The sequence below is a fragment of the Ornithodoros turicata genome, chromosome 9 (assembly GCF_037126465.1).
Source record: "Ornithodoros turicata isolate Travis chromosome 9, ASM3712646v1, whole genome shotgun sequence".
Classification (NCBI taxonomy): Eukaryota; Metazoa; Arthropoda; class Arachnida; order Ixodida; family Argasidae; genus Ornithodoros; species Ornithodoros turicata.
The window spans coordinates 39,730,822-39,748,413 of NC_088209.1; the positions used below are offsets into that span (position 1 = coordinate 39,730,822).

Below are 17,592 nucleotides of genomic sequence, written 5' to 3' on the forward strand. Positions count from 1 at the left end.
AAGGCGGCTAATCAAGAAAAATGACAGAGCGTTGAATCTAGGAGCTCATTAACGCGACCATCCGTCTCTGTCACCTCCAGACGATGGTCATTTATCATCGAATGCGGCCTTTCTTGGCTGCTGCCACAAATTTCCGCCTTTTCTGCTGTCGAAGCGAGGGCCGCTTTTGTGGCGGCCGCTGGCGAAAAGATGGATGACTGCTCAAGACGTTCTGGATAGATCCACGCGTGCTCAACTCTCTCGAAACGTCGGGACGGCTTATTTATTCCTGCATCGCGGTTTATTCAATCTTCCGCTAAAACATTGTGACGTATACGTCGCCTTTTTGGTGGTGCGCGGGCTCTCGAGATCAGGCAGCAGTCGGGGGTTGTTCGTTGATCATTTATTGGTACGGCTCGCGTCAAAGTTAGCTTGAACTACACCGCTCCAGTCTGCGAAGCGGGAAGAGACCCCACCCTGGCAGTGCCTACACTCTTAAAAATGAACTTCACCGCAAAGCACGCTCTTAGCCAACCATAATCTCGAATGATATCGTTATCTGCTCCGATTTGTTGAAACCTGGAGGCGTACGCCATTTTTGTGACAATTATGAACAGCATAAGTGTCACAAAAAAGGCGTACTCCTCCCGTTTTCAACAAATCAGGGCAGATGACGATATCATTCCTGATGATGGTTGGCTAGGAGCGTGCTATGCGGTGAAGTTCATTTTAAATTAACGGCAAGCCCTATCACCACCACCACCACCACCATCATTTTTAAGAGTGTACACTCTCAAAAATGAACTTCACCACTTAGCACGCTCCTAGCCAACCATCATCCCGAATGACAACGTTCTCGCCCCTGATTTGTTGAAAACGGGAGGAGGAGGAGCCTATTTTGTGCCGTGCATAATGGCACAAAATAGGCTCCTCCTCCCGTTTTCAACAAATCACGGCAGATAACGATATCATTCGGAATGATGGTTGGCTAGGAGCGTGCTATGTGCTGAGGTTCCTTTCTAAGAGTGTAGCAGAAAACAGCGCCCACCTTTTTGAATTTCCCGCCACTCGTTAGCTTGTAACGACCGTAACAACGATGAAGCCCCCAGGTTAGTCTAAGTTCGCTGTTGGCAGATTCCCGCGCGCGACTGTGTATTTTATAGTCATATTAACGTTTATTTCCAGTAGTTTATTTTGCATCGGGGATTTCGATCACTTTATTTCGAGGTACACCGAGCACCACCAGGGCCCGCAGGCCGGAATGGCGTTCAAGTTAACCCTGACGCGAGCTGTGGTATTGTCGTGTTCAACCTAAGAACGGCACGAAATAATGTAGTCCGTCAGCCCTAAGAGGGCTACTCCGCCGGAGAAATTATACTGAAGCGCCACCATGTGCCGCCTATAGAAAGCTCCTATAGTTTCGGTGCCGGTGCACTACTTGTCGCGACGTGCAGTGATGCTGCGGTATTGCAGCCAATACGAAGAGAGGGCGGGGCTTGAACGCGGCGTTCTTATGTTGGATACGTCTATAGCCACGCGTACAAGAACCGCAGATCTAATAACGGCACGTTGAAGTGGCACCTTACGCCTGTTCCTATTGGCTGCGATACGAAGCCGTATCACCTTACGTCGTGACAAGCAGTGCGCCGGCACCGAAACTGAGGAGCAGGTGCTCCGTCTAGTCCCTTTTTAGGCCTTAGGAGGCCCCCTTTACGAGCCTTATAGGCGGCACATGGTGGCGCTGCAGTATAATTTCATCCGGCGGAGTAACTCTCTTAGGGTTGGCGCGCTACATTTCGTGTCGCTCTTAGGTTGGAAACGGGCATAAAGTTGTATTCTACTGTGAATTGTGTGTGGATGCAAAATCAAACACACAAAAAATTACCTATAGCGGAGTGCCGCATGTTTTAAGATACACGAGAAAAATTGACATTGAATTGAATGTTTGAATTGAATGTACACATCCGGTTCTAGTTTTAGCATGACGAAAGCGTCGTAAACCTGGAACAGAACGTGAACGCTTTGTGCACGGGTTAGTCCGCGAGGAACCATTTTTCTGCACACTAGCAGCTCCCAGGTCCCCTCGGGAGTAGTGTTTTACCGAGCTCTGAATTAGGACTGATAACGGGGACGGTGGAAAACCCGGTGCAGCTCGAAACGAAATTCGCCGCATTAAACGGCACCCTCGCCACAATATGTACCTGCTGTACTCCGCGTTGTACCCAATGTTCCCAGCAACTCGCACGCAGCATTCTGAAGCACGTTAACGAAGAAAGACCGCCTTCTGAACGACGACGTTCTATTTTACGACCTCATATCACCTTAGTTTTATCACCTTTCGTCGCGTACCTCTTTCTCGAAAATATCATTTACAATCTTAATGTCCATCGGCATCCTTTCCTGCCTTTCGATATATATCCTGTTCCAATCCGAGACCAGTCCCATCGACAGCCGTAAATATTCGCCAACTAGCCGTCGGCAGATAGTGCCAAACTCATTAGGTGGTCGTGGATATATGTCCGTAAATTATTCCATTCGTTAAGCAGCGAGACACCGAAGCGCGTCCCATCTTTTTGAACAGTTCGCCATCACGTCGTCGTCGCCGCCGCCAGTGTGTAACTGCAGTGATGTGGGCCAGCGATAACGTCGCTTTTTCCCCGAGGCGAAAGATGACAAATGAAGCCCGTGGTTCGGGGCCAGTTTGGAGCTGTCCTCGCAGCCATGAATCACTCCTTTCGGTGCCGGATGCGCGCTCTCCCAACGACAGACGCGCTCGTTTGTCAAAATCTCCCCGACAACCGAGATAGCAGCAGAGCCCCCCGTCATGCAAGGCAAGAAGGAGTTGCTATGCCCGCGTTCTGTGGGACGTACGCATGAGTCTTACGGAAGGCTCCTTCCCTAATGGCAACATTTTACCCGCCCCCCACCCCCTCTCCTCATGCACCGTATGTACTCCCGTTGAACACCGGCATAAAATGGTGCTCGCATTTGCCTTTCAAAGGAGGCTCGCCGTTGCTTTCATTATCCGGCCCTCCAGTGATTTCCGGGCCGTATTCAGTAAATTTCGTTTCCTTAGGTGACTCCAAGTTGCGCTGGAATGCCGTCCGAATCTCCATCTCATCCTACTTCGCCGTCAAATGACGATTCCTGCCCCCCCCCCCCCCTTTTTCCCAGCCCTATGTATGGCCGCGAAGGTCGTTACGATATCCGTGGGATGTCTTACTGACTCGTCCGTATATATACCTGCATTCCTGCACTTCTGAGTGTGATGGCAGAGTTGCCGCTAATCCGCTAACTTTGAATTGTTGATTTGATTCAAAAAATAAAAAGAAAGCTCGAATTCCTCATCACGGTAAATTATTAGGGTACTGCAGTTCCGCCAGCTCTGAGCACCGCGCCAACGCAACGCCATCTATAGACACAGAAGGCCTGCCCCATGCCCCCTCTCCGTCCTTTGTCACGTGGACACGAAAAGTCGGGGTGTCTTCTGCTTCAGACGATTTCAAATGCAAGTCTTTCTCTGGCTACCAATGGCTGCCTATGCGGCTGATGACGGCTTGTCTCTATAGCTACGGCCTCTGAAAGCACCGCCGTGACTGGCGCATTCGTCAAGTCGTTTCAGCGATCAGGCTTTCTTCATCAAGGTGGCGTTGGTTCATCGCAGGCATGATGGCAGAGGCGAGGCCAGCCCCTAATGCAAGCCTTTGTTTAAATTTCCAACATGTGACGTCTCTAAGCTCGGGTACCAATAGACCTTGTATCGCCAACTCTAGGATGGGACAAGCGTTAACTTGCCCACATCACGCTTCAAAAATAGACCATAAAACAGCAACCGCCTGAGATCCCTCAGAAGCCTTCATTGGGATCGCAAGCGCCACCTGTGGCACGCAAGGGCTCATGGGAACTTCGAGCGCCTTCGACCATTACGAGACGGCCAGAGGCGGAGGTAGAAGAAGAACAACAACATTCCCGGTGTGCGCAGCAGCAGCGTCAGCCCTGATAAACCATAACTGAAGCAGACGACAGAGCAGTGTCCCTCAAAGTTCCCGTGCTGCTTTGCGCCGCGCGCATCTTTGTAACCATCCTAGCGCTGTAATGAGGCGCTAAATCCGGATGAGATGCAGATCACGAAGCACTTTTGATAAACTTCGCAGCGACGTCCATGCAAGCCGCATTTGCCTCGATCTTCGCTGTGATGTCCCATACAATGCGGCTATACTCTCGTACAGAGCGCGTTTCGGAGTTCGCTCCGGAAGAAATTAGCCTGGAAGAAACGGCGCCATCCATTTCCGCCAGTAAGAGCCCCTTACTTCCGTCGTTGTCTGTAAGAGCGCTTTAATACATCCGATTCCCCGTAAATTTGTTTTCCCTTTAGAAAATAAAGCAAATATTGCTGGCACAGTAACCGCAAGCTGTCGTGGATTCCCCCGTTGAAGACAGTGATGGTCACGGTGCTGCGTGTGCGACGTCTGAGACTCAAACAGCTTCGGCAGTGCTTCCTGCACGAGCAGCGAGCGCGTGCTCACTGCCAAGTCTATTGGGGATTGAGTACGACCCTCAGACCGATCCACAATATACCCACGTGCTTTTCAAACATAAAGTCATTCACGTGGAATAAAGTAGGGACGGATTACCAGAAATGTGTGTGGTCTATTCAATGCAGCGAGCGGCAGACGCGCTACGTCTAAAATATGGAGGCCATCCAGTATAGCATAACCATTTCGCTTAACATTACATCTCTTTCTCTTTCTCTCGCTTTGAAACGTAAGCACCATTTTATGGACAAAAGCAAAATTAATCCGAGTGCCACTAAAAGTAGGCTTTGTACATTAGTAAACTGCAAAGATGCGTCGCGATGCAGTGGTTTTCTAAACGAAAATGGCTACTGAAAATTAGTTGTTGCTTGACAGCCCGTCACACCCTTATGGAATACTTGAGATGCTTCAATACTTCGGATGCCACAATCATCGTCTGCACAGCGGCTTCAAAACGGTATGCCCTCTCTTGCCCTCACCGTCACATTCCTGTATTCCCAATGACAGATGCCGATAGAGTTTATTCAGTGACGTCAGCCCTCCAGAGGTCACCAGCTTCGAAATGTGCCCTGATGCGGGTCCCGCGAAGTTTACTTTCGGTTTTCGTTTCCTGCCAAATGCTATTTATAGAAAACTATTAACGTTGAAAACGCGGAAATTACTGAAATATAGCGCAACTAATATTCACACCGTGCAAGCACTTAGAAGCAGCAGATGAACGCTGAATACGATGAGGGTGAAGGTCTGGACGTCAAACCTGCATCGGGCCTGCGAGTCCGCTGGCGATTGTGGCGCTCCCCTACGACTGACGTCATTTGAATAAACCCTACATACGGTGACCGTGTATTCACACGAGCCACATTCCTCCAGAAACGGAAGATGCGAAAAGCGTCATAGCTTTCTGCTGTCACGTGACCGCGAGCGCTCAACGTCGTGTCTTCACGTACGCTGCTAACCGTGGGGAATATCCTGCTACACAGCCACAAGATATACCGTAGCAGACGACAGGAAAACACGCTGACGGTGTCGTCTGCTAAGTGTCGTCTGCTAAATGCGCAGTACGCCACGCCCGATACTCTGCACCGTGTGAATGCCCACATAACACGGGACGGAACTTCGTCATCTGTAAGCAGTGTTTTTTGCTTTTTTCTTCCACTAGAATATTCCGTGAGGATGTCGCTACTAGCGTTCCGGGCTTTCCCCATCTTCTTTCATTGCGCCGGTACTTGCAGAACACCCATGAAGCGCCGCCTATACGACACGCGGGGTCCAAATGCTGACCAGCAGAAGCACGTCTGCAGACGCACGCACAATGGCCGCCGACCTGTCGCTCATCAGCATTGTTAGCTGGGGGCCTCCGCCAAGGTGCCATTCAAACTGCAATTACTTTCCGCTTGTTGGCAGGCCACGTTACACGCATGTTTTTCTCCGTCAAGCGGTTCCTCCTTGCAGCTGTCATTCAAACGTCGCTCTTTCTTTTGTTGTCGCGGCCGATGCAAAGATGAACTTCTGTCCGCCACCCCATACGGAGACAAAAACGCTATTGTGTTGCTTTCACTCACGTTCGTTCGCCGGCGCGTTAGTACAACGTTGCATGACAGACGGCATTCTTACCAAAGGGGATACTCTTTTTCGTAGATCGCCAAACGCACATTCAGAAAGACTCCGAGGAACGGCTTTCGGCTTGGAAGCCTCAGTCTGCTTAAAAATTTTGTGCTCGTTGGAGCCTCGATTTCCGGCTCACGAACGTAATCGCCTTCCTTCAAGTTGTCGCCACTTCAGGCGCCATTTTTGCGCTTCAAAAACTGATAAACAGTACGAAACGTTTGCGGGTGTTGTTGCCTACTCTTCCGCAGTGATGCGTGGGGAACGTTGCTGAAGAAAAGGAAGCTCCAGCTATTTGTCGGTGCTGGGCGGTGAGGGTAGCTTCAGGTCCAGGACCGCCCCATGTTAAGAGTCTGTATCCCCCTTGTGGCACCGTCATAATGAACGCCCATTGTTTTTTCACCCTTCAAATGTCCAGGGCCATCGACCACAAGGCAGGTGTTTTCCTCTATACCTGTCTAGAAGCAAGCTTATCTGGAATATGGTTGGTTGTAATGGAGTCTGGAATATGGAATATCTGGAATATGGAAGTTGTTGTCTTAGTAACGACCCTCTGACTGCCTTCATGGACCGCAGCATAATCCTAAGTCGGAAATACGCAATGTAACAATGAACGACACGTCCACAGCTGCAGTGACGAAATGGTGCCGCATGGTGTGGTTCTGCAAACTTTGATCGCACGTTTGCTGATATTACGAATTCGATATAACGGTGCGAGAAGTACACTCGACGTGTCTGCGTCTCAGTATAGCTGCACATCACTTGTGAATGGTGAAGGCACGGCAGTGAAAAATAAAGCACGGGTGATGGTAATTAACGTGAAATACTTGGCAGAAGAACAGCTACGGTCCTCGGCCTCTGTTAATCTATAACGAACGATAATTTCATTTCTGATTTGAGAGACGGCGGGACACCATATTTAGTTTAGTATATTTAATTTTGCTTCGTTGTTTAGTTTATCGCTGTTTTATTTTACGGCATAAAGCATGGACCTCTAATCTTGCAACAAACTGAGCAAGACCTCGTAACATTACATCTACGTCTCCATAACATCCAACGTTGAGTTCAGGATCGAATAAAGGGGAACATAATACTACGTTGTCTCTGCATAATCAACAACGCGATACTTACCGCTGAATACAAGTACTTGGGACTCCGCGCACTTCAAGATAATATCCGCTGAGATCAGCAACTATGTGCTGTTCAGTACAAATTCTAGTTTATCCCGCTTCAGAAGAAACGAAACCTTAAAAGATGCTGACGGCAACACTAAACTTCTCGCATACAAAACACTTGTGCGAGCAGGTTTGCATTATGCAGCGGGAATTCGGTTCCCCCAAGTCGCGACCGCGATACAACGCATAAAAAATTTAAAAAGAAATCGTTGAGAGACGAGCCTCCTTTGTCTATACACAACAAATACTCCCGTCTGTTCATCTCCTTCAGCAGAGCTGTCATTGGCAAGCACAAACATCCGGACGGATATAACGATAACAACTTTTCCCGGCAAGGTGTAGCTCAGGTATAACACTGTAAATGCGCGGAACAGTATATCGAACAAATTGCCCGGAAATTTGTTCGTACATATTCGTTTTTTTTCGCCTCGCTCGCATAATCCTTCTTTCCTCTTGTTATTAAGCGCCGGAATCGTTACCACCGAAACTTTTCTCTGACAACATGTATCCCTCTATTTCAGCTATTTGCTTCTGTTTCCTTGCACGGACTTCTGTAATTAGACGCTGTGCCTGTTTCGCACTATTCTGTCACCCAATTACCACCACCGCCGATTCCCTCTGGATACTGTGACACCATGCGCTTGCCTCTTTTTCTTCCGCACATGTTCCGTAGGTATCCCAAATAACTAAATAGACGGTCGTCTTATCACCTTCTGGAGTTAACAAGACGTAAGGCGTAATAGCATCGCTTCGATATACACTCTTAAAAATGAACTTCACCTCATAGCACGCTCCTAACCAACCATAATCTCAAATGATATCGTTATCTGCCCTGGTTCGTTGAAAACGGGGGGCGTACGCCTTTTTTGTGACAATTATGAACCACATAAGTGTCACAAAAAGGCGTACGCCTCCCGTTTTTAACAAATCAGGGCAGATAACGATATCATTCGAGATAGTGGTTGGCTAGGAGCGTGCTATGAGGTGAAGTTCATTTTTAAGAGTGTACGATCCGTTCGCACAAACCTGACGGGGAACACCAAAGCACATCTTTGCAGACCTAAAGTAGAAATATTCCACGGTCTTCCACGTGGAAGATAAATAACGACAAAGACGAGCAAGTCATTGTTGGCAAGAGTGTTGTAATTGCGAGGAAGTATGTATGTACAACACAGAAACGAAGGTGCATTTGCAATAAATTATTTTACACAACTCGATTACAAGCAAAACAAGGATGGTTTTGTACAGGGATATCTTACAGTAAAATACATCGTTTTGGCATTCTTTAAAAAAACAAAAACAAAAAGGGGGATTTTTCCCCGAGATTACAGAGGTAACCCGGGTTATATAGTGACTTAGAAGAGTGACGATAGCCAGCCAAGTTGATTAATCTCCATTCGAATCACGCGACTGTATGCTAATCCAAACAGATCGCGATCAGCGAGCGATACATCATGTTGATTGATGGAGAAGCCAGACACTCGGACGTAATTTATGATGCCGTTTGCATGCAAAGTACGCTGGGCTGATCGATGCGCGGAAAAAAGCGGAGGCCAGAGCATTGGTCGTCTAGCAAGAAAGGCCGCCGCCGACTTACCGGGCAAAACTTTTTTTAAAAGGCAACAAAAGGGTCCTTGTATAGACAACGGCGCCATCAAGCGTCCGCCGGAGGAGGCACAAACAGGGTGGGCACTCTATTGCAGATATCTATTGCTTGCATAATCCATGTCACATGTCAAGTCACGGGTGCACTGGAGGACCTAGCCTCTGTCCGTACAGGCTGTACGGCGAGTAGTACATGCCCAGAGACGGGTGCGGCAGCGGGGCAAAGGGTGTCGCGGGAAACGTTGGCAAGGGAGGCTTGTACGGGTGGTACCTGGCCGACGGGCTCAGGCTCGTCGGGTACGTGCGTCGAAGGCCCGCCTGGGTCGTCAGCGACGGGGCAGAGCTGTAGTGCAGATGGCACGCAGCGCTCAGGCTGGGCGAAGGAACAGACAAGCTGGGCGACAACAAGGGGTCTGAGAGATTCGTGTGAGTCCTGAGGTGTTGGAGCAGTTCCTCGGAGGTCGTGAACCGTTTGCCACAGTACGTGTCACCCACCATCCAACTGCAGACGTTGGGCCGAGTGAGCATAGAGTGAGGGTACAGCTGACTGGGGACTAGTCCGAGAGGCGCGAGTCGGTCGTGAGAGCACTGGGTGCATCCACTGGGACAGACGCCCAATTGAGCAGATTGCATGCTCATCTGACAGTTGGTGCAGAAAGGGTCTCTGCAGACGGGGACCAGCGTAGATCCACCGCTGGCTGTTTTGACGCGAGCGTAGCCCACGTACGGTGAGAGGGGGTATGAGCCTAGCTTGAGCGGGTTGCTGGCCGCCTGGAACGTGTCCACGGGAAGGTGTCCGACCAGCGGTGAGCAACAGTTTCCCAGCGGGTTGAGTCCCTTGTAGGCACTACTCAAAGAACTCAACTGCGCCAGACTGTCCTTGGTGTCGAGTCCCATAGAAGGGGCTCCTCCATAGCCGAGCCCGCTGAGCGTGTTCTGAGACGCGGACGTCGTGGCAGACGTCGTGATGGCAGTGTCGCATTTGTTGGCTTCGCTCGGAGAGTTCTTGCCACTAGAGACGACGGACGCTGCCGGAGAGCAACTGTTCAGGCGTGCGGGAGACACGGACTTCGAGCCTGGCGACTTCTTGCCGTTGTCGGAGTCTTCCTTCTTCGTCGCCTCGTAGGGCTTGAAGGACGGCTTGTCGTCCAGGCTCGAGGAGGAAGACGAAGACTTCTTCTCCTTTGGCTTTTCGAGCGGTGGAATGATGGGCTTGTTGTTGGGGTTGTCCGCGCCGATGTTGCTGCACGTTTGCGCCAACAGGGCCAGAGGACTCTTCTTAGCGTCGAGCTGCGAAAGACAGGGGGGAGAAGAGACATCCATTAGGGGAATGCATTGCGTGCGCTGTCTCAGCGGGAGGGCGTCGCTCCATACAACACCTCAGCGGAAGAAAAATAGAGCGGCGCCCACCCGCCACAATTTATTCGGAGCGCGCGGGGCACTCGACGATCAATTTGCCCGCCGCTTAATCGTCGCGACGGGCCAAGTGGTCTCCCGCCACGAGGAAACCTTTGTGCATGAGCGATTGCGGTCCCTGGCGCAGACCCCTCCTCGCTCACTTTCCGAAAATGCGTTTGCCACTCCTATTGCCTCCAGCAGATGTCCGTCAATCATGCGAGTTTTTTGTGGTACGTGACTTACACTGACACTCCGTACAATGTATTAGGTGTCACCGCGTTTTATTGAGCACCTGGAGTTGGCAGTCGCTCTTGAGTGAGCGCCAGTGGAAGAGCTGCGGGCCCCACATATTCGCCAGCTGACTCACTCCCGGGTCGTGATTTATTACCCCCCCCCCCCCACCCTGATCCCCCGGGGGCTGGTAATAGCTTCGGGATTACGGGGTGTCACGCTCGGATTTTGTTGATGCTTATCGTACACGAACGGTACTCCAGTTCGCCAACCTCTCGCAACACTGATCGGAAAAAGGACAGCGACGGGAAGTCAGCAACCGGCGGGGCATCTGTAGTGATCGACGGTACCGCAGCTCGGTCACAAGGCGCAACGTGTATTTTTAACGGAACAACCCCCCCAAGTTGCCAGAGGAATGCAGAACTCACCGTTGTCGGTAGCGGAGATAAGAATTCCGGCCTGAGGTACTGATTGCTGCCGGAGCTGAGCATGACTGGTCATCCAAATTAGCAAACCATTCGAAGCAAAATCTATAATCCTGGCCGAAGTGCGGTAATCCACCAGCAGTCGATGCACACGCCAATGCAACCTCGTCCGTCTCCCGCAACCGTCTGCTTCTCCGGGCGGCCGCCGACGTCACGTGCCAGCCGAGAGGGGAGCCAACATCCGGTTGGGAGGGCGGGGCGAACGACTGACGTCACCGTGTTGCCATATCCGGTTGAGGGAAACGGAGCTTCCCCTCTCATCATGGCACCCAATGAAAGCTGGGCGAAGCTAATGATCTGGCGTAGAGCCAGCTGTCAACTTTTACAACGCTATCCATCAGCCGGTTGTCAGAGCTGCCAATCAGGCATGATTTATGTCAGCTTTTGTTGTCAGAGTCGGCTTTTTCTTTGGCGCGGATGAATGTACCGAGCTGAGAAAGAGAGTTGTTCTCGGCTGGTTGGCCTCGGTCGGTCACGCCGGCCCGTCTTTCAGAAATGCCATCGCATCGATGAGCGGTGCCGCCGGAATTTCACAGTTCCCCCGGACGCGGACCACCGAAGGCGGACGGCTTCTTCTTTGGAAGAAAAACGCCTCCCTTTCTTCTTCGTTCCGCAAACGGTCCGTTGAGTGTACCTTGGACGACATTTGGGGGATTCTTATTTATTGCTCTCTCGTTTATGTGCGCAAGAGACTTCTCGAATTCGGTGGGGAGAGGTGGATAATAAATGAATGAACAAATAGGTTAATATATCAGACGGCTACGAAGTTGAATAAAAGTGAAATAATAAGACTTGGACTACGGATTACAGGAACGTTAACAAAAACTAATTTATTTAATGGGCAATTTAACACATAGATTAAAAAAAGAATGGTCGACGTTTCGACAGTGGCACTGTCTTCGTCAGGACAAAAGGTTGTCTATTGTCCGTTTTCCCTTCCCCCACCACTGTCGAAGCACACGAAAGTGAGTGTTTTCTGTTTGACCAACTCATTATATATTTTCACTTGAAAAAGAACGGTCCACCGTTCGAAACGTCGTGTCTGTGTAATTTCAAAATGAATTAAATGAAGTCATCAGAAAATATTCCTTTGGTGGTGCTCTGTGCGAACTTATTTCTTCTGTGTATTAATACGGCGCCGTCTGAATCTTCAAGACCTTCAAGAATATATACATATATATATATATATATATATATATATATATATATATATGTGTGTGTGTGTGTGTGTGTGTGTGAAAGAAGTTGATATATCAGACGGCTGCGCAGTTGAATAAAAGTAAAAGAAGAAGACGTGGACAACAGATTACAGAGAAATTCACAAAAGCTAGTTGATTTAGCGGGTAATTTAACGCGAAGATTATGACATATGTACCATGGGACGTTTAAAAGAACGGTCGACGCTTCGACAGTGGCACTGTCTTCGTCAGGACTAGAACTGGGCTCAGGGGTCCCACCGACGCAACGTCCTCGTCGTAACCCCTTAACTTTCCACCTGTAAATAAATACAGGTGGAAAGTTTCCCCCTTTTTCCTTACTTCCTACACCTTCGTTGTCTGCCTCTAATTTCTTTTTTTAACTGCCTATATATTTTAGAACACAGAGGAGAATTCGGTCTCCAGTCTGTTTTTTTTTTTTTTATTATCTTTCTTTGGACAAGAAGCAATGTGCCGGTTCTTGTAGCGTCATCATAATGGAAGTCCTGCAACACATGGAGACGCACCATTTCAAGCGTATACAGTACCAGAAGTATGTCAGTCACGTACGCACCACATGTACACAGGGCACACATGTGCAGAAGCATGTGTTTTATCTAGGCAACGAATGCCGCGTTTTGCACCGTATAACTCAAACGTTACATGGGGTAAAAAGTGCGGAGATGACTCTGAAGAGGCAGTGCGTGTTAGGCATACAAAGTTCTCACATAGGAACACTTCCCAACTTCCTGTCCCTGGATCCAACGCAGCTTTCCTTGTCGGATGCTAGACTGTGTCCTACATAACGTCGACCAAACACGTTCTGGCCAGACTCGGTCCCGATACTATAAGCGTATTCCGAACCGTTTTGGACAAAACTTCGGATGGAACAAAAAGAAATGCGTGTCTGTTTGCTGCAAGTGTCCCTCACTGAAAATATAACGAGGACCCAAGGAAGACGGCACCAAATGGCCAGCAGAAACGTTTGTTCTCGAGAAGCCACAGAAACCGTTTGTCCCTAGAAAGCGCATCGCACGGGCTCATCTTCTGTGGGCCGCCTGCAGCCTTTCGGGCAGACGCCAAGATTTCGAGTGGATAGACTGTTTGTGGGGGTGGCTGACGTGTGGTACTTGATCCTGTGCTTTCCGAAGCCGCCTCTTCTGTCTGTACCCGCCCGCATGTGCGCGTTTCGCTCAACGGCCACAAGGAGGGGGTCTGGCTGTCAGCACGGGATCACCTTCCTTGACATGGGTGAAGGTCACAGGATGATTAAAGAGGGCAGAGCGGAGCTGTAGCAGAGAGTGTCTTTCCAAACGCCAGCTTGCTCAATGCTTCATCACCTTCCTTCCGTGCGTATATAGACATGTCAAGTTACTATATCGTCTGCTTCAGACACGGGAAATCTCTGGCTACGAGTGGCTTCCTGTGTGGCTGGAGGCGGCTCGTTTCCATAGATACGGCCATTAAAGGCCGGATTCCGTCTTGACCAGAAGGGGCAAGTCTTAGCCACGTTGGTCTCTTTCCTACAGCCAGATGCTACTAATGTATGACCCAGTCCTATGTGTGATGTTGAACCACGATATGCGTGTCTCCTCAGCTTTCTTTGGAGAGGCGGTGTTCTGCACTCGGTCTGAAGATACGTGTTCGAGAAACCACGCGAAACCTTTGCAGGTATGGTTGCCTGCTCTTCCGTAACAGGCCACGAGGAACAGTGCAGAAGAAAATAGGAACGGGTGAAACCTCAAGTACGGAAGTGCCGATATTACAGACCACAATCTGTTTTCCCCTTGTGGCAGTGTTCATAACGAACATCTATCGTTTTTCTCCCTTCAAATGTGAGCGGCCGTCGACGAGAAGTGACTTTTTAATCCACCTATACGACGCAGAAAGCCTATCCGCAGTGTTTGCGATCTTATCTTAATCGGAGTGGCACCCTGGGTTCATCTTGAGACTTCAACAACTGCCCCTGTTGAGCCTCAATAGTATCCCAAATATGACACACGCGACGTTTACTCCATCGAACGAACTATTTCAGAAAATCCCAGTGCTCCTTGCGCACGCGTTGCATCCTGGAAGATTACTGGAATGAACTATCCCCCACGTTTCGTTTTCGCTGACCTTGACTCCTCGTGCACAATCGAGCCGAGACAGCTTGGAAACCTTCTCCTCCTTTGTTACCAGCAACTTCCCATAGTTCAAAGCAGCGCTAAGATCTCTGGGATTTTCTGAAGTCGTTTGCAAAAACGGTGGGACCACGAAGTGATATTCGGGACGTTTTCAGGACCATCCAGAGTTTCCTACCGAGACGTTCGTTGAAGTGTCGCTCTATATGTGTGACAGAATTTAGTCTTCCCCAGTTTGAATGTTTTCATACAAACTACGAAGTCTTATGACTGGCTGTTTTCCAAGCTAAACACCATGCGTAGCGCGCGCGCGCGCGCGCCCATGCTATTCTGGCGCAGCACGTTGCAGAGCGCCATCCCTCGCCACCATATGAAATCACCGTTGCGCTCCAATTTCGAAAGGACGCTCGTCTTTTCAGAAGCAATGGCGATACGCAGCATTGCAGAGCTATCATCATTTACCTAATCCAACACTAACATATTGACCTGGATAAAATGAGACCCGCGCAGTTGAGTAGCCAGAAAGATAGTAAGCGCGTTTTTATTCGCGGTGTATTAATTTTCGCGAAATTATTTAATTTCGAGATTCCCAGGCTGTTTCCTTTCGCGCGATAAACGTCGAGCTGTGCGTTCGCGAGTACAATTTTTCGCGATTTTTTTAGCGGTCGCGAAATTCGCGAAGGTTAATACATCGCGAATAAAAATACGTTTACAGGTTCTTATGGGGACTTTATACATGGAGGACAAGGAAGAATTTCGCCTCGTATCGCTCTCCCAAATGCACTACAAAAGGTACGATTTAAAAGGGTGAGAGGATGGGGGAGGGTTTCGGGGGGTTTGAACCCCCGAAACCCTTCACCCACCCCCACCTCCCTTGGCTACGCAACTGGTGTCGCATATCAACTTAAATATAGCTATACGTCATGCCAGAACTGTCATTCTGCACTGGAACGCTCACGAACGTTGACGTGTAACATTGTGATGCCGTCCCCGTTCGACTAGTCGTGCGTGAAGCTTATCGTATACATGACATGGCAATGTACTCGCATAGCTTAGCAGTACATTGTGCCAGTATTGTAACTCAGTGTTAGCCAAAGTGAGCGGCCAGCGAGATATGGTGTAATATGTTACGGTAGAAGTACTAGTAGTGTTTACAGCAGAATTACTCGAGCCTATATGAGCACTTAGGAGTACTATTTTGCCCAGTTATAATTTTTGTAGTACACGTAGTGCAGCAGCATCATGGTTGCATGCGTTTCACTGAGAAGACTAGAGCCAATATGCAGCCAAGTGGTCCACTCGTAGGTCGTGGCTCGAAGGTCGAATGGAAGTGTTGGGCTGTGGAAGTCCTACCTCTGGCTGTGGTGCATTCGATTTTTTTTTTTTTTTTTTCTGGAAGGCACAGCAGACTTTATACTTGGAAAGCTTGCAGCGCCATCTGTTGCGCATATTACGAGGGAATGAAGGGAAATACGTTCTTTCGCGTGCGATGTTCTGGACAAAGCCACGTCGCCTGTGGATTGCTCTGTCGCATGACTTCGCTTTTAATACATCTGAATTGATATCTTGCGTGACATTAGGAGATATTTTCAGTTATTTTTGTACGTTATTTCTTCTCTACACTAAAAATTGCTGTTGTACGTCGCATATGGCATGACTGTCGTCGACCCGTCAGCGTCACACAGCATTGTATTCCTCCTTCGGAACAGATAGCTTTTGAATTCGGCACCCGATGAATTCTGCAACCAAAAAAAAGGAAAAAAAAAGTTACGTAACAGAATTATCTGTTGTCGTACCTTATTTATCGAGAAGATGTTGTTTGAAACCGAATCTTCGCGGCGTACGCAAGCTTACCATGTTCTCTCTCTCTCTCTCTCTCTCTCTCTCTCTTTCTCCTTGACGTGTCTGAGTCGAAATCGAATGCCGTTGTGGTGAACCAGCGAAGAACTGAATACCTTCAATGCGACCAACTTTCTTTCGAGTCGTCTTGATTTATGCGAGTGGTCTATTTCCCCTGAAGCCGGCCCAGGACGCAACATTTACAGGGTGAATTTAGCGAAGGTTGCACATTTCGATCGAGTCGTAAAAATATAAGATAACGTCGCTGGCGCTTCAAACTTTACACTCTGATAGTCATTCGGCCGAAGTTTAACTCTTTTTTTTTTTTTTCAAATGCTATCACTTTGTACAAAAAGAGTTAGACGCGAAGCAAATTCTCGCCCCGTGCATTTCCTAAACCGCCCGCAAACCGCCATTTTTTCCTCTGTCTGCTTCACGTTCATATCACCACGCATAGGTGGCGCTGCCTAGAAACGAAACAAAAACCAGAACCTATATGGAACAACCAGATGGACCAGATGCAGGGTTCTGACGCAGCGCCACCTATGCGTGGTGATGTGAACGTGAAGCAGACAGAGGAAAAGATGGCGGTTTTCGCGCGGTATAAGCCATAGGAAATGCATGAGGTGAGAATTTGCGTGGTTTCTAACCTTTTTTTTCTACAAAATGATACCGTTTGAAAAAAAAAATTGATAAAACTTGAGCCAAATGACTATACATAAGTGTGCAAAGTTTCAAAGACGTCACCTTCTATTTTAACGACGCGATCGAAATGTGTAACCTTTGCTAAATTCAGCTGTAATATTTCTTAATAATAATAATAATAATATTTCTCAATAAACCCGCTCGCAAAATCGTTCGTCGTCATCGTCCAACGTACGTACGCGAAAAGAACTCCACAAATGTAGTACACCCACACAACGCTTTTTTCTTCGATGTCCGCGCGACATCCTTTTTGACACAGAGCGCAGTGTCCGCTTTCACGTTTCGCGACCCCTGGCTGAACAAATTGCAGCAAACGGTTCCACACACTCGTATCATCAGTGAGTTGTTGAAGGGCAAATATATTTCTAATAAAAGGGACGTCCAGATTTACTGCCCGAGACATCCTGAAAAGAGGCACGGAACAGAGCGAAATATAATGGAGACATAAATCTCCCGCTTTATTGCCGCCGCCAGGGCAGGGATTATTATCGGCGATATATACAACTTAGGGCTCGCGATGTAAGTCATACGGAGGCGCGAGGAGGTTGTAATATATGACGCAATGAAGAGAGCCCGATTGGTGAGAACACGCTTATAAATCTCGAATTAAGCGCACGCTCGTCGCGCCATCTATGGAGTTCTCTGGGAAACAGTATTTAGAAAAGGCCGTACGTGTTTATAGGTGGGCACACGTATGCAAGGCGAAGATATGCCGC

The 17,592-nt window shown here is 48.9% G+C and overlaps 1 protein-coding gene and 1 long non-coding RNA gene across 3 annotated transcripts in view; one reads left to right on the plus strand and one right to left on the minus strand.

Annotated features, from left to right (window-relative positions):
• LOC135368902 (uncharacterized) overlaps positions 1-17,592 on the plus strand; it is a 119,624-nt gene that overhangs the window by 94,193 nt on the left and 7,839 nt on the right. The window lies entirely within an intron of this gene.
• LOC135367973 (zinc finger protein Noc-like) lies at positions 8,417-11,146 on the minus strand. Its single transcript, XM_064601062.1, has 2 exons — positions 10,957-11,146; positions 8,417-10,189 (listed from the first exon to the last, which is right to left on the minus strand). Exons 1-2 carry the CDS (start codon positions 11,017-11,019, stop codon positions 9,035-9,037), a joined length of 1,218 nt encoding a protein of 405 aa, XP_064457132.1. The 5' UTR covers positions 11,020-11,146; the 3' UTR covers positions 8,417-9,034.